Source organism: Anoplophora glabripennis, unplaced genomic scaffold, assembly GCF_000390285.2.
Source record: "Anoplophora glabripennis isolate ALB-LARVAE unplaced genomic scaffold, Agla_2.0 scaffold974, whole genome shotgun sequence".
Taxonomy (NCBI): Eukaryota; Metazoa; Arthropoda; class Insecta; order Coleoptera; family Cerambycidae; genus Anoplophora; species Anoplophora glabripennis.
The window spans coordinates 2,962-24,910 of record NW_019417058.1 but is presented as its reverse complement, the minus strand read 5'-3'; the positions used below and the strand labels follow the sequence as shown (position 1 = coordinate 24,910).

Here is a 21,949-nt window from a genome sequence, read left to right as displayed (position 1 = left end):
TGAGCAGTATTTTCTGAGATAGAGGGGGGGTTGCAAACTTTTTGAACACCCTGTATAAGAAACACCATGTTTTAAAGGAGTAGGTTGGCGACGTGTGCCTAAAAATTGTTTCATATCTGCACGGCCTACTGGCCCTGTAATTCAATGCTGGACAGGGCTGTAGTCCCCAGAGTAGTTGTTTCCCCCAATATCAACAGTTAAAAAGCCCTGATTTGCATGTGTTACCCTTGATACAGATCTTATTTCTGCTCCGAAGTATGCAGCTTTATTTTGACACCGACACTGTTGCCAAATTGTTAAAAAACCTTTAACAAAGGCAACCGTATTCGTGTTATATCAATCGATTCGATGGATTGGACATTACTTTGCCGTTTATCGATTGGATGCTGCAGCTGTATGGACGCGACGTCACCTTCCTACCATTTTAATATTATCTAGGGAGTATCATGGTAAAAAATTTGATGCATTGAACACGATAAATACTATTAGTTTCGGACAGAACTGAAATTTGTGAAAAAGATCCGTTCTGAAACTATAAACAAAAGACGGACGCGGTGCGGATATATCCCGTTCACCGTTATATTTCAAAAATTATTCAGCAGCGATAGTTTGGTCATTTTAAAAAATTTATTTTGGAAAACTAAGGCTCGTTTTGGCGGACTTAGTGTAAAAAAAAATGGACGATAATTCAAAAGCTATTATAAATACTTTTAAGAGGAGTTTGTAAGGAAATTATATCTATAGGAACTGTTTTTTCACATTGTCGTCGTAATTAAGCGCGAGGCTCCCTATAAGAGCCACTAAAGTACGATCTAACCATGTCACCGGGTTGGGATATATGAGGCCACCCTCGTAGAAGCCCAAATGTCCCCCGTGAGCGAGTTCGATGTAGGCGATGTTGGACTTTTCCGCTGAAATCAAAAGAGAGTTGCTAAAAATGTACCATCGAACATACAATATGAGGCAGGAACAAGAGATTTATTCCTATGGTTTAGGTAAACTTTGGCTGTTGATATCTAGAGGGCAGCATGGTCAGTCAACACTGTCAAATCCAGTGGTATGTATTGTAGCAGGTGCAATTTATTAATTTTATCAAGATTAAGAGAATGCCATATGTAAGTTCTCATGTGAGATTATTTCAAAGAACTGCATCGAAGGCACAAGTGTTCGCCAGGTACAGAAGCAATACCAAGATCTTAATAAGAGGGAAAGGATTTTGACTAAAATCCTACTCTGGAGAAATGATTTCAGCTAAGATTTTAGAACTATGTTGAATTTGAAAACTACTAATAATTCACAGGCTAATGTCTTCAAACCATGCATCAAAACAACATGGACCGGTATACACAGCAAATATGAATACCGAACAGAGGACTTAATCTACAATTTCAGTTTCCTTTGAAGAAGATAACAATGTCAAGCATGAATAATTCTAAATTGAGGGTTCCAGCTCAAAAAATGTTTAACAATTGACAAGTGTCATGGAAGTCTACAGTCTAAGATGTACCATTGGACCTGACACCACTAACAGTGCTGCCTCCTAGATGTCAACAGTCTAAATTCACCAAAAAGGCAATTCATTTATTACAAATAACCCACTTGTCGTTCTATTTCTATACATAGGATGTAACTATAAATGGGGGTCAATTTTTTAGAGGTAATAGTAGGTGTTCCCCAGAGTACTAATCTGAATACATATATTTTTTCATTAAATAAATAGCCAAGTATCCTCCAAGGTCACACTAGTGCGAATTCGCACCACCCTTTTTTTATGAACAACTGGCATTTCTCAGGTAGCAGCTGCCGAGGTTTCCCCCACCACTATAATTCCTTCTATAGCCCAAACAGTCGAGCCGTACCACAGCTGGCCTCCGTTATTGTTGGCCAAACTAGAGAGTCTGAAAAATCCGATTGGTGCGATTTCGCACTGGTGTGACTTTAGTGTGGGTAAAAGTGTGACTGAATTTATATCGTATAATCTAGATGTAAAGTGAATTTAAATGCACATTTCCTATTTTTTTCACCTCACATTACGTGTCGAATAGACTAGAACGTTGATTATTTAGTTATTAATATACACTTCTGCAAAGAATTAAGGGAGCAAAAAAATTTTTCGAATTTTTAGGGATTTTTGAGAATGCTGTATCTCAGTTAAAAATGATCGTATCAAGGTTTTAAAAAAGCATTTTAAAGCGCTGAATGTCTAGTTTCCAGATTTCTTAGCTCAAAATTTTTAGGAGGGACAGTCATCGCGAAATTCTAAGAAATAAGACTAAAAATTTTTTTTTTCAATTTTTTGCGTTCTTTTTCTCGGTCCACGGGCTTGGAAAATTTTTTTACACAAAAATCATGATATGGACTTGATAGCCTGTTCATTCAGCTTTAATTTCTTTTTTTAAATTTTTCTCTACGTTAATTTGACCCGGAGATATTCGACTACGAATACAAAAGCATCCTTTTGGCTTTAACCATCGATATCTCAGCAACTAATGATCAGACAGAAAATTGACGGGCAGTTTCGAAATCTCGAATAAATTTCCTACAAGGCTATGTAGCGTTCTTGGAAGAAAAAAAATTTCTTTCATCCTCGACATTAACTTGAAAAAAGTGAAAAAAGTGACTTTTTGACTTGTTTTGCTAAGTCGACCGCATCTTTGCTAATATCGATGGAGAGTCTAATGCTTGTACGAATTTTTACACCTCGATGTACCCCCAAAAGCTCCGTAAATGGGCAGATCGATCTATCGAACGGTTTTTCCGGACCGCTTAATCAAAATTTCAGAAAAATTTAAAGGAGCAAAATTTACATTTCTGAGCACCCTGTAACGTTCGTAAAAATGAAAAATTTGATTTTTTTTCAATTCTTTCACAATTGGGCATTTTTTGCTCATTGAATTTGAAAAAAAAAATAATTTTTGAAAAAAAAATTTTTTTTTTAATTTTTGAAAATTTTTTGAAAATTTACTCTTCTTTATTTTTTAACAACTCAAGATAAAAATATTGAGTCATTTTTGAAGCGATGTACTCTTTCCGTACCGTAATTTCCTTTATTTTGAATTAACGAAATTGATTAAAAGTTGATACCCCCAAGATTGGTGTAGTCCTCGATCTGCGAAAAAATAGTGCGTATTATCCTAAACTTTCTTACGAAGCTGAGCGACTTCTGGTGCGGATAAATGCCGTCTAGGCATGACAAAAATTAAAAAAATTGAAGTCTACAAAAACTTTTGATTAATTTTTTTCACTAGAATTACAAAAAATATTGTTAGTTTTGAGAAAAACTGTTGGTTGGTTCCTTTGAATCAAAGATAGAGTTTAAAAAAAAACTGTTTTTTTCACACTTGTTAGCTTCGTAAGAAAGTTTAGGATAATACGCACTATTTTTTCGCAGATCGAGGACTACACCAATCTTGGGGGTATCAACTTTTAATCAATTTCGTTAATTCAAAATAAAGGAAATTACGGTACGGAAAGAGTACATCGCTTCAAAAATGACTCAATATTTTTATCTTGAGTTGTTAAAAAATAAAAAAGAGTAAATTTTCAAAAAATTTTCAAAAATTAAAAAAAAAGTTTTTTTTTCAAAAATTATTTTTTTTTTCAAATTCAATGAGCAAAAAATGCCCAATTGTGAAAGAATTGAAAAAAAATCAAATTTTTCATTTTTACGAACGTTACAGGGTGCTCAGAAATGTAAATTTTGCTCCTTTAAATTTTTCTGAAATTTTGATTAAGCGGTCCGGAAAAACCGTTCGATAGATCGATCTGCCCATTTACGGAGCTTTTGGGGGTACATCGAGGTGTAAAAATTCGTACAAGCATTAGACTCTCCATCGATATTAGCAAAGATGCGGTCGACTTAGCAAAACAAGTCAAAAAGTCACTTTTTTTCACTTTTTTCAAGTTAATGTCGAGGATGAAAGAAAATTTTTTTCTTCCAAGAACGCTACATAGCCTTGTAGGAGGTTTATTCGAGATTTCGAAACTGCCCGTCAATTTTCTGTCTGATCATTAGTTGCTGAGATATCGATGGTTAAAGCCAAAAGGATGCTTTTGTATTCGTAGTCGAATATCTCCGGGTCAAATTAACGTAGAGAAAAATTTTAAAAAAGAAATTAAAGCTGAATGAATAGGCTATCAAGTCCATATCATGATTTATGTTTCAAAAATTTTCCCAAGCCCGTGGACCTGGAAAAAAAACGCAAAAAATTGAAAAAAATTTTTTTAGTATTATTTCTTAGAATTTCACGATGACTGTCGCTCCTAAAAATTTTGAATTAAGAAATCTGGAAACTAGACATTTGGCGCTTTAAAATGCTTTTTTTAAAACCTTGATACGATCATTTTTAACTGAGATACAGCATTCTGAAAAATCACTAAAAATTCGAAAATTTTTTTTGCTCCCTTAATTTTTTGCAGAAGTATATTTTTTTCATTAATAGTTTAATTGTAACATGTATTTGTCAATATTTATGGATAATATTGTTTAAATTAACATTTTTATACAAAAGAGTGCAAAATAAACATCAACAACCAAAAAATGCCTATATTCCAGATACCTGGAGAAATTGATATCTTTTTATCAATTAATTTTTTTCTTAAAAATATACTGATTTTCAAAATCCTTTTTTAATTTTTTCAGCAGCCATTATTTACAAAAAATACGAATTTAAGTCATTTTCCGAAAAATGTTTTTTTTTTCAATCACATATTTTACCAACTAATTTTTTTTTCAAACCTATTTACATCATTCGATTTCTTCAAAAATTTTTGATATAAATTATAAACACGCTGTTTTCGTTAACAAATAAAGAAGACATAAAGGTTCAAAGTTGACAAAATCCCAATTCGCACTAGTGTGACCTTTAAGGTGACCCACCGCAAGTGTTACCTGGGCTTTTATAAGTGGAAATGGTAAAAGGACTTATAAAAAATTTGGGGGTTAAAAATTTGTGAAAAATTGTATCATTGGGATTTCTGGCGAAAGTTGACGTCAAACAAAAAAGTATCCAATACAAAAGTTGCAGATCATGCAAAAATCTACAAGTTTTGTAGAAATTACTTTTTAAGACAACCTCAAAATTTCCGAGAAAAATGTGAAAAATTGGTTTTGTTCTGATTTTTCGTTTTTTATTCTCATTTCCACAAAAATAATTTAATTTTGACGAAACTTGGTGAAAGTATACCTTTCTGTGTCTTAAATTACCACAAATTTTTTTAGATAAAAAAATCAAGAAGTTTCCTAGATATTAATTTTTTCCAGTCTGTAACACTTTAACTTCAAAGAAAAATTCTACTTAGAAAAATCATCGTACAGAGTTATGCCGATGATCATTTTTTTCGTTTTGACATATACCTTTTGGTGTAATAAAAAAATCTGTAATCACAGTTCAAAAACATGCTCATAAGTGCAAAAAAAAAACAAAAACAACATTGTCTTGCAACAATGAATTTTTCAGTAATTGTTAATTTGTTTAAATTAAAAAAAAATATATAAAAAAATGATTACTTTTCGACGGAAAAAAATACAAATAAACCTATGTCTTACAAATGCACAAATGATAAATTATCTCTGGATGATTTAAGATTTCAGCAATACAAAGTATTAACTGTAAAGTCTGCTGTTGACGCGAAACCGGAAAACCCGAAATTTTGCAAAATAGTTCTATTTTTTTTCTGGCTTTATTTAAAAACGAATTTTAAAATAAATTGCATATCAACATTGCCACTTTTTTCGCCGACGTTTCGTCTTCGAGGGGCCATCATCAGGTTAATTTTTTTAAATACGTCGCTACTATTTTTATGACAAAATCCAGTCATTTTTAATTCTGAATTAGATTGCTTAAGCGATTACAATAGTAATATCATCTAATTTAGAATTAAAAATGACATATTTAAAAAAATTAACCAGATGATGGCCCCTCGAAGACGAAACGTCGGATTGCAAAAACGTTGATGCCTAAGTATAGAGCGAAAAAAGTGGCATTGTAAATATGCAATTTATTTTAAAATTCGTTTTCAAATAAAGCCGGAAAAAAAATTGGTGTAATCAGTTTTTGATTTTTAGTTAAATTTAAACAAATTATCAATAATTACTGAAAAATTCATTGTTGCAAGTGATTTTTTATTTTTCAGCATGATTTTCAACTGTTTTTTTTACTTCACCAAAAAGTATGTCAAAACGAAAAAAATTATCATGCCAGAACTCTGTACGATGATTTTTCTGAGTAGAATTTTTCTTTGAAAAAAAAGTGTTTCAGACCAGAAAAATTAATATCTCGGAAACTTCTAGATTTTTTTACCTAAAAAAATTTGTGGTTATTTACAACACAGAAAGGTACACTTTCACCAAGTTTCGTCAAAATTAAATTATTTTTGCGGAAATGAGAAATAAAAAACGAAAAATCAGAAAAAAAAACGTTTTTCGCATTTTTCTCGGAAATTTTGAGGTTATCGTAAAAAGTGACCTCTACAAAAGTTGTGGAGGCCACTTTGTATTTATCCACCGACAGAAACTGCATTTACTAGGTACTCACTTGCTAACTTCTTCACTGGCTCCAGCAGAGGCTCGGGAACGATGGGGTCGTCCTTGGCGTTGATGAACAGCATCGGCCGATCGATTTGATGCAAATAGTTGATACTGGAACTCCACTTATACAATTCCGATATAGAATTAAATTCGTGCACGTGCCTGGTGTAGGCCTCGTCCAGCTCGGGAAGGGTGGCGGCAGAGACAATCTCGTGTTCGTTCAGGTTGTAACGTCTCTTCACCTCGTCGGACAGCAGTACGGTCCTGTGTCTCAGGATGATGTTTTTCAGGTTCTCCGTCATTATGTACAGGTAGAACCTGCGGAAGTTCTGCCAGTCGAGCAGCCACTTGGTCCCCCTGGAAACACCGAGGAAAGCGTTACATGGTGATTGTGTCAATAAAAACAACAACCATGAGACAGTTGTCGCCGAGTGTCATTTTTAAGAGAAAATAGAGGGTAAATTGTCTTGTGTCTGGAATTCTCGGTACTCATTGTGCTTGTTGCCAGTAAGAGGTTAAAACAGTCCCAAGCCGCTTTTACTGCGAATTTCAATGCTGAATTTTTTTTATTTATGTATTTTTTTACTGCGAATAATACAAATTCCACATACTTACTCCAGAGCACAGTATCCTTGGCATATGGATATCCCGCCGATGATATTGGACGACTTTTCCTTTGCCGTCTCCCCTAGATATTTCGTTATCAAATTCCCCCCCAAACTGAAGCCCACGCATACTACCTTCGAGTTGGGGTGTCTGGATGTAACACTTTTCAGCATTGCGTCGTAGTCATCTGTATTACCTGAAAAATTACAATTTTTAACACACACGACGCAAGTTTTAGATCGTAGACTTTTACCATAGCTGAATATACGAGGCGCAGTGACGGGTACATTTTGCAAAGCACCCACGTGGTTGAGGACGCAACATCTGTACCCGTGGTACTGTGCCCAGTGGACAAACGTACGAATGTAGACGCTTTCCGAGGTGTTGCATATGCCGGGGCAGATGGCTATGGTTATATCATCTGAAAATGAAAAATTACTATAAGGATGCTTCGTTAATATGAGTGAAAGTTGAAGTACTGAGGCATTACAAATTACTCAAATTGACCATTTCTATAATAATTACTTGCTTCACAGTTCACAGTCGGGTTTAATAACTACTCGGTAATTTCCAATTGCAATTCATAATACAATGGGAATAACGAACATAAAATTACGTTAAAGTATTCATGATGTGGCTAATCGGAATCATAATGGCTCACACGCAGTTTGCAATTTTCTTCTGCAGCTGTAGAGATTTCTTTAGTCATATTTTAAAAGGCATGTGTAACAAAAGCCGGGACTCGTGATAGATTATTTGTTAGTTCTACGAACGGATGAGCCAACTAAGTCGACAATAACTATTGAAAAGTTAAGGGTCTTCAAGTAGGTTTAGCGTCGCCATAAAGCCGTTGAGAAACTGGTGCCTCTTGTCATCGGGAGTAATAAATTTGCAAAGCTTGACCGTCGCAGTCCTTTGAAGAAGGCCTCACGAAATTTAGCAATGATTTCGAACAAGTAGTCTTAGATCATCTAGGCCATGTGTTAGGCATCCGGTATCGACTAGCTGCGTCGGTTTGGCCCATGGTGAGGAATTCCAAGATATTTAAATAAGTTGTTAGATTGTTGTGAGGAAAATAATAGATCAAATAGCTGGTTTTTAGGCTATAAGAATAAATTAAATGAGACTGAGTAATCCGGTCCGTGTTGCTATACGGAGTCACAAGACGAAGGTGTGGGGTTACTTGTAAATTCAGTTTAGTCACAAAATTATCCATACAATTGTAAATTCAGTTAATTAGTTATTAACATGGTATAGTCAAGCCATTCCAACCCCAGACACTCAGGAATCCCGCCAATAAAATAATAACCGAAACTTCTGTAACCCCAAGAAATGGGCGTGTCGAACAGAGGTGTCGAATTCAGGAGAAATCTCCGAAAAAAGGCAGTTTCTCCTTGGACTCCACACTGGGCAGTTTTCTTAATTTTAGGCCCGGTACTTTGAGTCTCAGTTAAGGCTTGATTAACTAATCAGGCGATTAGACTGTGACTATCCTTCATAAAATAAATCAGTATATGTACAGTCTAATCGCCTGATCAGTAAATCAAGCTTTTACCGAGACTTAAAGTACTGGGCCTTAGAGTCTCGGGTTAATTTAATAACGGATAAAGCCTTTCCAAATTTTGAAATGAATGTTTGTTCGAATCCGCTGTCTTCGTTATTTTGTTTGTGTTTTTTATTGTTATTCAACCCTAAAGTTTTGGCGTTTTCTTGTTCTTCCAACTTTAATGTCATCCTATATAACCAACCACCGAATTACATTCTACATGAGCGTATTAATTAAAGAGTAGATGATAGAAATTATAAACGCCCTTTCGAGAAGTTAATAGTAAATTCTTTTGAAAGCCAGTATCGTCATGATACTGGTCACAACGGTAGATAGATAAATAAAGAAATAACCCCTCAGGTTACACATGACAATCAAGCAATGCTGATCGCGATCGGTGACCATCCGGAGAAGGCTCGCGATGCTCGTCCACTTTCTAATGGCCTGCATGTCGGCGTGTTCACATAAGCTATACAAATTTAGGCGAGGTTTGTACAGGAAGACATATCATAACTCATCCCTCAGAGAAGATGTAAAACCGTTAGTCCTTTGTGTAAACAATGTTAGGCAAGTAAAAGATACCTACCCACGACAAAGTGGGGGTTAGGCAAAATGTCCAGATTGGGGATTGTTTATCTCTTAGCGTCGGTGTTTAGTCATAGTAGCAGAAAAAGGCCGATGTAACATAACCAAACAAAAAGTAAACACTTATCGAATACGAGTATTTGATACAACAGATCGAAAGGGGTATCCTAAAATGATGTACGAAATTCCTGATTTTGGAATAGCTTGGCCAACAATGCAGAAATATTCCTAAAGCGGTGCAAATAGTTTTTGAAGAATTTCCGCATACTGTGGCACAGTCACAGTCTGATATTTCTCAAATATAGTACCCGAGGTGTAAATAAAAAGAAAATCCTCAATATTGGTAAATAAATAAAAAATATATATTTAATATTAAAACAGTTAATTAACAAAACCGTACAACTTCCTCGTTTGAAAATTTTCTGTGACTGGGTCATAAATTTCAGTTGTTGACAAATTGCCTACCAGTGCAGTGCAGCAATGCGGAATTTAAAAAAAATTAAATTTAAAAACAATTAATTCAAAAAGAGTGGCAGTGGCGTAAGAGAATTACGAAAAAAGAGTTAAAAAAATCAGTTTCCACGAAGAAATTTCAGTAAACAGACTTATGATAAGCGTTTCTATAGGTCAAAGGTAGCCTGTGTAAGTTATGCCCTGTATTTTATTGCAAATTCATAATTTTGCGCTAGGATTAGTTTACCTTGAAAGCTGGTGTCCAGGGGCTGATACATGTCATAAGTTAGAGTGGTACCATCGTCTAGGTTGAGAAAAACCCTTTCGCCGATGGGCCATGGGCATTTCACGCGTCCTATCACGCTGTGGAGGATAGTCTGGACATGACCACTGAAGCCCCATAGTCTAGTGGGGACATATCTAAAACAAAAATAAATGTGCTTATAACAGATACATGTGTATGAGAAAAGTTCAGTTTTTTAAAGACAATAACTTGGATATTATAACAAAAAAACAGAATATCTATTTACTAAAATGCTCAATTATATTTCATTAACTGAATAAATTGCGGAAAATTTGTTCTAATCAATATAAATTGGACTTGATTGAACACTATTAATACAATGGAATAGAAAATAATCAAAGCTTCAATATATTACACCGGCCTGTTAAATTTAAACAACTTTAATGTTTGAATAGCCGCATGCTATTTTTAAAATAACAACAGTTTCAATGTCTACTGATAATGTGACTGAAAATTATTACAATTACAATGTAATTATTTATTTCAACGTGAAATGTAATTGTGGTTAATTGTGTGTATTCCTATTTTTATAAAATAAACGACCAACATATTTTCCAAGCTGTTCAATATTTATCTGTAATAACAAAGTAAAAAAAATAACTTCATGTTGTTCATGTTAGTCCTTATCATTAACAATGTTGGCACGGAAAATATTTATTAAAATATCGTTATTCTAGAAACGACTTCCTAAAACAATTTAACGACGTACATTGTCTGTATCAGACGGACAAATATTAGCGTTTGAATAAAAATGACTCACAGTGATGATGTAATCCTTTAAATATATTCAGATATGATACAAGCTTGATGGTTGAGATTGAAATAGACATATATAGGAGAGAATGATACTGAATATATGGATGAATTTTCCGATGGAAACGAAAGTAGTTTATTAGATAAAAGTAAAATAATTTAAATTGGAAATATTTTTCCATATTTAAATAAAACGAAGAATAATTTTGTGATGCAAATAAGATGAAACAAATTGAAAGTAGTAGTATTTTTGTTTCTTGCAACAGTATTTAGGAAGAGTTAAATTTCATTGTTATTATTGAGATTTAGACAAGATATATACTTTATGGCCGTTTTACAGAGTCAAAGAAATTCATGAATTTCGTGAAACCATTAACAAGAGTATTACACAGTACAATTTTTTAATGTATATAATTACACAGTAGATTTAGCAAAAACATTTCAAGAGAATCAAGACCGATATAAATCATGTTTAACGATTTTTTACCACAAACACGGTTGGCATTATATCTTTAAATCAAAATGTAACCAGAATTCACTAAAAAATTTTTGAAAAATTTATATAGTGAGTTTTTTTCACGTTTTTAAGAAAACGTGAAACAACCTAAACTTGGATACATAGCTCCAATAAATAAACAACACTTTCGTTAGAAATTTCTAACTTATAACTATATAAATTCATCAATTGTTTGTGCTGAATTGATTTATGGAAATTTTTGAGAAAAATCCATAAGACGACATTCTTTTGAAATAACGCCATCTATAGGTTTCCATATTGAGGTAAATGATATTACGTATTCACCACGAGATAATTCAAGAAAATACCTTTTCAACGAGGTATAACACTATGGGCTTTTGACGAGCCAATCCTTAAAAAAACGCATTTTTCTGTCAATAAAATGTCAATAACAAAAGTTATGTGCAATGAAACCGGCTATCCATATTTTACTGTTTAATATACCTGAATAAGAAATATTTTTGAGAAAAATTCAACTTTACGTTTTGGTATGTAGATTGCGCCCCCTAGCGGCCGAGGTACGAACTTGAAAACTATTTCCAGCGATTTCTCTTCGTCGATTTATTCATCAATATTTCATTCCCGAAACTCTAGGGCCTATACTCTCCCTGATATCGTACCTCGCCGACCTTAATGGCCCTGTACAAGTGCTTTGACGCATGTGGTGATGTCATTATTCATTAACGAGATATTTTTTGTTTGTTTGGAGTTAAATTTAACCTTCCTAAACTCTGTCAACTATTATATACAATTTTTGACAGCAGCCTACTTTAAACTGCAAGAAACAGACTACTTCCATGAGTTCCATGTGTCACTAGACAGTTGTTGAGAAATAAATATTCGGTTTTCTAAGCAATGAATCTACTGAAAATTATGAAAATAAAAGCATTCCATTTAATCAGAAAATTGTCCGATAATTCTGACATTGCCTATCTTGTAAAAAATTATTACTTTATCCTTATATCAAAAATTTGTTTCTCTAACTCCCTTGTGAAGGACGTTTGCTCTTGCTCTGTATTCCTATGAAGTTACACATAGTGTTATAATGACGCAACTAATTACTTTTCGTTTATATTTTTTTTCTTAATTTATGTAAGCACCTTCTAATCGTATGTGCAACGCAAGTAATGGGTGCCAAGGATAATAGGTACCTATCCAACTGATAATATCTTAACCTCGAACTTAACCTTGCTCAAGGTGTAATTAAATTTGATTTCCCTTTACAGCACGTGTTATATATTTTTTTCATAAATACATAGACAGCAACTATTGGAAATAGAACGCATACAACGAAATCGAAAAAAAAATCTTGAAAAAGTGTTTTATATTTTTAATTAAATCGGGTACCTAATGGCCAATATGTTGCTAGCAGAAAAAAATTATATCCTAGGCATATTTCTATAGTTTATTCTTTGAAATTCGTATGTTTATATTCGTTTTAACGTCTACTTTACTGATATACTTTTGTATACATAAGATAAGAGAATAAATAATGATTACGCTGTGATTATGTCTTTAGGAATAGCCATGTAATGAAAACGTGTTTTTTCTATAAAACTATCACGGAAGACGGTAGTTATGTGTAATACTAATAACTCTCTGAAACTAATAAAATTTTTATTACATAAACACACGGCTTAAATTTCTGGTTAATAATATTTTTATTTCTCTACATCAAACTGCATGTAGTTTACGTTTTGTCATGTTTCTTTATTCGTAATTATTCAACTATAACATCATCAAACGTGTTTTATAATAGGAGGCTGCGATTGCTATAAGGTCAAATATAATTAATTAAAATTTAAAATCTTTTTCAATTTTACTAAATTATTATCCCATGCACATAAATAGTTTATAGTATGTGAAAGTAACATTGATTCTATTTTCTTTGGATCATAAGTGGCCATAAATTTTTATAATTTCATAAATATTTTTAAAGTAGTCTTTAATTAAACCTCAATGCAGCATCAGCTTTTGAACCTTTCTCTCGCAGATTACTTTTACTCAAATATATATATTTTCTTTGTAGTATATTTAGAGAAAGTGGAAGTTTATACGTGCTAGGTAAGTATGTGAGCGAAGCTTTCATACAACTTCCCGCAAATTGTAAATTCTAAGCTTGCTATATTTCTTTAGGCGCAATTTTATGAAAAATTAATTAAAACTCAGAAAAACGGAAAAGTTAAATGCATCCGTCTCATAAATTTTAATAATTTCTTGAATAATGGTCATAGAAACCTTTGGATTTATTTAATTATCCCAAGCGAATATACAGGGTGTGGCGTGTATAATCTATAAAAATTAACAACTACAGCGTCATGATGATATTTGTGAAAATCTTATACGAAAAAGTTCTATCTTCGCGTTTTTTTTTTGTAAATTAAAGTTCATTTATTCAACGAAAATGAAGGCCGACACTGTGTTATTTATTAAAAACTTTGGAAATGTTTTTATGCGACCTGAGATGCAACCTTATAATTTAAGTCGGTATAATCTAATACTAGTAATACTAAAAGAAGGTTAGGTTACATTGTCAAAAAATTTGTGCAGTCAACTGATTTTGTATTTGCATGGAATTCATTATTCACTTAATTATTAAATATTAAGCATCGTCCATGGACCCATCAGTGTTAAAAAGTGAAAGATATCCAGACAAAAGTGTTTATTTTGTAATTCCACGATAGTGACAGTGTAATTTTTATAAAGAAGTAAAAAATAAGAATAGCGTGCCGATTACATTGAAAACGATATTCTTATTTCTTACTTTGCATAATTTTTTAGTTTGTGCACAAACTAGTTTTACAATGAACCGGAGAAAACAATGCATTTCCGAACGTGTCGATATGGTGTTAGTGTATGGTGCAGCCGGAGAAAATGCGCTCGCGGCGACTAAGTTGTACCGGAAACGATGGTCACAACGTCACCCCCCATGTGCAAATAGAATCCTACAGTGCGTACAGCGGCTGCGAGATACGGGAAGTGTTATTCCTCGATGAGAAGGATGTGGTCAGCAAGTGAACCTTAATGTTGAAGTGTTGGAAAATCTTGACAAAGACCCCATAATTAGTACTCGACGACTCGCACAGCAAGTAGGACCTCATCTCGTACCGTACATCGCATCATAAGTCGCCAGCTGTTGCACCCCTATCATCTGCAATTTGTTCAGCAGATTTTACGGCAATGTGTCAATTAAGTAGACTGTGTAAGTTTCCTGCTTATGTTTGTGTAACAGATGAGGCGACATTTACCCGTAATGGAGTTTGTTTAGTGCACGCAGTTGGCAACCACAGATGCTTACGGATGTGGTTTTGTTTGCGAACTCTTGCAGTAACAACAATGCATTTAAGATAGTAATTACTATTAATTATTATAATAAGGATATATCAGTTTTTTTTAAATATCTATTTTTCTTAGTTTGTACTTTTGCATTGAAAAATTCCCCAAAAATTGGGAAGTATCTTTCTATCTTTCAACGACGACTTATTTACGCAGCTGGTCTACAGCATAACTTATCGTACAGACCGTTCCAGAGAAAATATTTTGATCCATAATTGAACTTTAATTTACGAAAAAAAAAAACGCAAAAATAGAACTTTTTCGTATAAGACTTTTCTATTACAAATATCGTTAGGAAGCTGTAGTTTAATTCGTATAGATTATACACGCCACACCCTGTATTCGTCAAATATCTAACAAATTTCAGTTTTAATCAGTAGAGCAAAATAATACTGATAAAACAATAATTTTGTGAGAAGTATAGCGTCTCTTGTAGCTTTTTGTATCCAATTTATGCGTTAATATTCTCAACATGTAATGTTATCCCATAACCACATGTTTGTTTTATCGTAGCGGCTTTTGTTCAGCGTTATTACAAGCAGTACGACACTTTAATAATTGTTTTATAAAAGGAACTATTACTTGCGTCATTCCTTGCGTAGGTAGAAAGCAATAATAGAAAAGTTTTGTCAGTTCCTTTCAAATAAAAATGAGTGTTAGGTTTTATAAACTTGAACATTTCAACAGGGGTCAATAAAATGTTCATTTATATCGCTTTTCTTTAAAATTTCTTGCGTTTACATGTTCAATTAACCGCAATTCCTAGATATTTGTAACAAATGTACAATCGATTGAAGATTGCTGAGGAGCTTGCAAGATTTTTCTGGCAGTTTACAAAAAGGATAGAACCAGACTTATTTACTGTAATAAACAGGCGAATATTTCTCCAGTGCTAGAATTACGGCACCAAAGATACCTTATGAATACCTGAGAAATTATTGAAATAGTAGAGTAAGAACTAAGTCTGAAGATTCAGACAGACGGAATAAAAATTTGGAAAAAGCCACATCGAACTCTTCCAAGAGATCAAATTAATCCAGGATCAAACGAAATGCATAGAAGCTCAGTGGGCTAAAAAGAAAGAGGAACTATCGAAAAACTTGAAATGCCAAGAACACTTTATCAAAAAGTTAACCAATAAATTGGAGATCAGGCCGGAATAGATGGAAGATGGAAAAATCTTTAGTGATAGAACAGTTATATACAAAACCACATAGAAAGTTTATGATACGAATTGGATGAAACAAGAGAACAGGATGAACTCCTTTGTTGAAGAATGAGCATGCAGGATCCAATTGAACGTGACAATAAGATCCTTGCTAGAGAATAGAGTGAAAAACCGGATTGTGGATTAAAGACATGGACAGACCTAGATGGCATGATGGAGTCTTAAAAATATGACTACTGGAAATACTTAAGATAATTCAACTAAACAAAAATGTGAGAATAATATAACCTCTTGGTTCTTCAATTGAGATCGGAAATACTACACTAGTGGGGATTACTATTTTATTTTGTACACTGTATTGTGCATATTTGTACAAAATCAAAATACGTATTTATCAATTCGAATTTACCTAACGCTTATTATCTGTATATTGTAATGTATTTTTTAAATTAATGTTTGTGTTGCTGTAAGAGGTTATGGTTTACTGTAAAAGCCAATGAAGTGTTTTTGCTACTTCAACTTTCAACTGTCAGTTTGCTGTGAGTAGTTGTGTACATACAAGTACATGGAGATTATGATAACACTAGCTTGACAGGTTTTTCTTTTTATAATTAAGTATAGATTTGTTAATTAATGATGCTATGAAATTTTTATTGAAATGTTAATTTTCGGGGGCAATAAGTTTTATTTCCCGATTCGAAACTTCCAAATATTATTTTTCATGTGAAGTGTAGAAAATACATTCTATACATAGTAAATATAAACAAATATGTTGAACTTAGGTGCAAAGTTTGAGAAATAAGCCGTGACACATAATACATTGCGATATATCAGGCTTGCATATTCCTGCTGATTATATTAATCGTGCACTTTTGCTTGCTTTGCTGCTGATGTCACAGAATTAACTTTTCATCGGTCGTTGACCTAAAATTTCAAAAAATCGCAATTGGCTGACCGAATAACAGTCTAATTTCAAGGTGGGTGGATACGAACAAGCAAAGTCACTTGTAACAGTTTCATTTAGCATTTCTTGTGGGGTAACCACCGTATTTGCTAATTAGAAACGTTTTATGTAGATCTTATTTTTGTGAAAAATTTGGGAGACTGATATATGAACATAACGATCGATAGATTAATTTTGGAACAAAACGCAACGTTGACATGGGTATATTTATCGAATCGAGTGACGCAATTATCTACTAGGTACACTTATGATTCGCACTCGTTCAGTTCGTGGTCTGTGTAAAGCTCTAACAAAAAATATACGGTTCCCACTTATGATAACAAAGTAAATATTGGTAGAATACTTGGAATTTCCGGTAATTATTTACTGTAGCGTCGCCCTCCCAGAACTTCACAAAATTTTGTCTACCCTTCCTATTTTCGATGGCGCTGAACACGAATCTGAAGTTATTTTTGTGCGGTCGAACCCAGTTTCCGATAAATTTTTTTTCAAAATTCTAACCTGGATATTTCACATAACACTACGCACAACTCTGTACATTTTATGTATAGCTTTCAAAACATCTGTAATAAACAATCAACATTACTTATGAAACACATTTTCCCAAATTGAACTAAAAAATATGTATATCACTAAATATCTCCATTAGCGCGAAATTCAAAAAGTTCGGTTAATTTCTGAACAGACCTCGTACAGGGTGAGCCAAATAGGACGATGCCTTTTTAGCCCCAAATGAGAAGGAATAAGGTCCGTTTTTCGTCCGACTAATTTTGCTGGATATAATTTAATTTCATTTTAAAAAAATAATGCATTTTTTAAATTAACTTCACAACATCAAGTTTGAAACGCACGAAATTTGATTGATTTCTCGATTTAGAAGTGATGGCGTAGTGATTGATAGCTCAGATCAGAAGTGGGACATAAAAGTTTCCAACTAAAATTTACCATTTATATTTTTGATAAAACTATATCTGCCTTACTGGGAAACTTTTTTTTACAAGTATGCAAATACTTTCTGCTTTCGTGAAGAAAACCCTTGTTACTGTAATAATTATTACTAAATCTTCCTAGACCTTCTCTAGTAAAAGTATCTATGTTTAGTTATGACTAATAATAATTTATACAATATTATTAACACTAACTGAAACTAAATAATGTCACTTTTATTAGTTGACTCATTCATTAGTCCCGTGTTTTATTACGATGAATTCGACATATTTCCATGAAAATGACTGATTTCGAATTTATCGATTTATTTTAGTTAAGATAAGATTAACGTCGTCTGTATACTATATGTATATTATTGTAATAGATTACGTAAAATTCAATTGTATAATAACGCAGCTGTATTATTTTTTCAAACGTGAATGATTTGTTACATCTTAAATTGAAAAAAAAAAGATTATTCCGTTGCATCTAACTAAAGTTACACTAGAAAATGTGTTACGCACGGCTAAAAAAATGAGCTTCAGTTTCAAAATTCGAGAACAGCCAATCTGATTTTAACGTTTTTGTTTTAATTATAGGTTTATTCTTCTTCTTATGCTAAGACGAAAGTTTTATCAAAATTTCAAAAGAAAATAAGTGTTTTCCCAGATATTGGAGACACCAGCTAAGATAGGAAATATCTATTTTTGAATCAAACTAGTCTCGGAACTTTTAACTGTAACATCCCAGTACAAATAAAACCTAACAGTTTATTGTAAAAAATTATAAAACTGCATCGAAAATGGTGGTGGACATTTTGTGCATATGTTGTAGTTTGTTTTGTACTTGTGCGTTTAAAAATTACTGAATTTTGCTTTTTGGTAAGTACCTAAATTATCTTTACCACGTATGATTATTTGGACGACGTGAATCTTTGGGTACTTTAATTACATATTTTTTAAATTCATAATTAGATTAAAGAGATTCATAGATACTAAAATTTGAGCTAAAATTAAATCGCTACATTTTATTTTATTTATTTAAAAACTGGAAAACGATTGTCTTGAAATTTACTAAATGTTTCACAATAACAGTTGTTTACATTTTTTCCGTAGGACAAGTCTGCCGCGTGCACACGCGGTATGCACCAGCTGTGTAGCGTTAGGTTAAGCGCTGTTGTCACGTTGTGATGAAACTCCCCAATATTAATACTCGCTGTATTTTGAAAACTGTTAATCTTACGCCCCTGTAATATATAACTTTTTTGTTCATTTTTGATTACTTTATCCCATGCTCATTTAATGGCTGTCAAACTTCTTACACTGTGTATATGCTGCAAATTGAAGTTCCCATAAAAATTTATATATTTTTGTTTTTTTTGCAATCAATTATTTATAAATAGACATTCTCGGGAAAACTGTTTGATGTACATTTCTTGTAGGTCTGTCACTTCTCCTTTTTTTCTAATGTTATTCTTTCTTTATTAATATTGTTACTACTGTTATTTTTTATATGGGTATTAGGGTGGGTCAAAAAAATCGACTATTTTTTTTTACTTTATACTCTGAAAAATAGGTTGCTAGACACCTCTAGAAAATTCTCTCCAAATATGAGCCCTTTATTTTAATAGTTCTCCGCTTTACAGTTTTCCATTTTTTCCTCAGTATTAGAAAAAAAAAATCATATCTCTGTATCAACTGTTCCTTAAAAATGTCTCTCCTCATATACTTGTAGGAAATTGAATGCTGTACAAAAACGGTCTCTTAGAATGTTTTCGTAAACTTCACCGTTTAAAAGATATTAAAGGTTGAAGTTTGATTATTTTAAGACAAATTTCTGTTTTCCTTATGAAGTTTATAACTCGTTAACAAAAAATTATTATGAAATACGCAATTCATAGTTTTGTACGAAATTAACTGCCCTACGAAAATGGTTTCTTATGATTAGTCGATTAAATAAAGCGTTTAAAAGATATTCATCGTCAAACTTCAATGCACAACAATTTTAACAGTTTCTGATTAATAATTCGGAAAATTTCAATTTAGTTTATGAATTTCAGGGAAATTTATACAAATTTGAGTTTCTATGAACAGAGAAATATTTTTAACGAACAGTTGATAGAGATATATTTTTTTTTCTAATACTGAGGAAAAAAATGGAAAACTGTAAAGCGGAGGACCTACCTATTCAAATAAAGAGCTCATATTTGGAGAGAATTTTCTAGAGGTGTCTAGCAACCTATTTTTCAGAGTATAAAGTAAAAAAAAATAGTCAATTTTTTTGACCCACCCTAATGGGTATGGGTAAATTTATGAACCATTTTCACAAAGCTTTTTAATATTATACAAGGTGTTCCTTTTAAAAATACACCCCTCCCGTTTCCCAACCCTATTTTTGATCAATTTTTTTAACATGAAAAAGCGTCAAGTGGTGATTAAAAATTTGCTCGAATAAGCCGAATCGAGTTTGTTTAAACATACAATCGAAACCATGAGCAAAGGAACACTTTGTATATGTTGCTATTCTGTATCTTCTCAATGTTTTTGTTATTAACAGCAGACTGTCGGCGTTTGCTTGAAGAAGCGGTTAAGTGTGTGCGTTCAAAGGAAAATAAACTTTCAGAAAAAGTGTGCGGAAATATCTTCGTTATTTTGATTAATACGTACCTCTGCGCAGCTGTTATGAGACCGAAAGTTACGATTATAAGAAAATATCTGCGGATCGGCACCTGAGACTATAAAATTAGCAGGTTTAACGAACGCATTGGAAATATCTGTAGCTACCACTTTTACTAAAATACTACAAAATTTTTTAACAATTTTGACAAATCTGTCTTTACTACTTGGAATTAGATAATAATCTAAGAACCTTAACCCTCAAAAGTCACACTAGTGCGAATTCGCACCACCGTTATTGTCGGCCAAATTAGAGCATCTGATATCGGTGCAAATTCGCACTAGTGTGACTTTAGTATGGGCAAAAGTGTGGCTGAATTTATATCATATAAAATACAAAGTGAATTGAAATGCAGATTTCCGATTTTTTTTACCTCATTTTACGTGTCGAATAGACTAGAACATTGTTTATTTAGTTATTGTTAATAATTTTTCAAACATTTTTTTTTCGTTAAGTAATAAATTAATTAGTTGTAACATATTTGTCAATATTTATGGATAATATTGTTTCAATTAATATTTTTATACAAGAGTGCAAAATATACATCAATTTACAGGAAAAATCGATATTATTTTATCAATATGGGGTATTAAAAAAAGTAATTTTTCGAAAAATGTTTTTTTTTAAAACTAATTACATTACTCGATTTCTCGGAAAATTTGACCCCAGTTTTGATATAAATATGGTATTTTCGTTAACAAATAAAGAAGACATAAAGGTTCAAAGTTGACAAAACCCAATTCGCACTAGTGTGGCCTTTGAGGGCTAACAATGATGACAGAGGGATATTTAAATATGATGCTTGTGCCTGTGGCGAAATTTGCAACTGTAAGTGTTTTGGTTTTTGACATCACTTCTAGCCAAAATTAAACTGTATGCTTTGTGATTTTCTCTTTGCAAATTATATAATTTTTGATTTTCAAGACATTTATCGTTATCAATGCATTCTTTCCTAAAATCTTCAGGCTTTAAATATTTTGCAGATTATAGAAAATTAGCAAATTTATTTATTTATTTATTTACCATTTGGGAAACAAACAGGCGAAAAAAAACCTCTAAATATCCACTAAATTAACAGATATTATACATGAAACAACAGCACAAAAAGTTTTAGGATAATAAATAGCATAAGAAATATTATAAAAGAAAAGCATCATAAAAAGAATAGCATAAAAATATTATAAAAGTATACGTTTGAGCAATCTCTTAAATGAAATTAAAGTTGTAGAGAATAAATCTAATCCGCTACAAATATCGTTATAAGAACGCATCATTCTGCACACAGGAGAGTTTGCGGAGGCATTGGTATGCTTAAAAGGAATGAAAAATAAGTCGTAGGACCTAAATGGCCTGCATGGTATATTAAAAAATATTTTACTAATTAATTGGACACAGTCAATTTTACCGTTAATAATTTTATACAGGTTAATAACATCCGCCAATACTCTTCTGTTAGCTAAACTTATAATATTATATTCAACACACAATCCATGAAAATTATTGTCGTTCAAAGTTCGTCCACACTTAAAAGAGAAAAATTTTAAAAATTTATGTTGAATCATTTCAATACGACTAATATATATAT

At 32.5% G+C, this 21,949-nt stretch overlaps 1 protein-coding gene across 1 annotated transcript in view; it reads right to left on the bottom strand.

Moving 5' to 3' along the window:
- Window positions 1-613: 613 nt before the first annotated feature.
- The window catches only part of LOC108914606 (abhydrolase domain-containing protein 2), a 24,191-nt gene continuing 2,855 nt past the window's right edge, over window positions 614-21,949 (bottom strand). The window contains exons 2-6 of the mRNA XM_018720450.2: window positions 9,967-10,139; window positions 7,389-7,556; window positions 7,145-7,331; window positions 6,537-6,886; window positions 614-911 (exon numbers count right to left, since the gene is read on the bottom strand). Of these exons, the coding sequence (XP_018575966.1) occupies window positions 739-911; window positions 6,537-6,886; window positions 7,145-7,331; window positions 7,389-7,556; window positions 9,967-10,139 (1,051 nt within the window). The 3' untranslated portion in view covers window positions 614-738. The remainder of the gene's footprint in view (window positions 912-6,536; window positions 6,887-7,144; window positions 7,332-7,388; window positions 7,557-9,966; window positions 10,140-21,949) is intronic.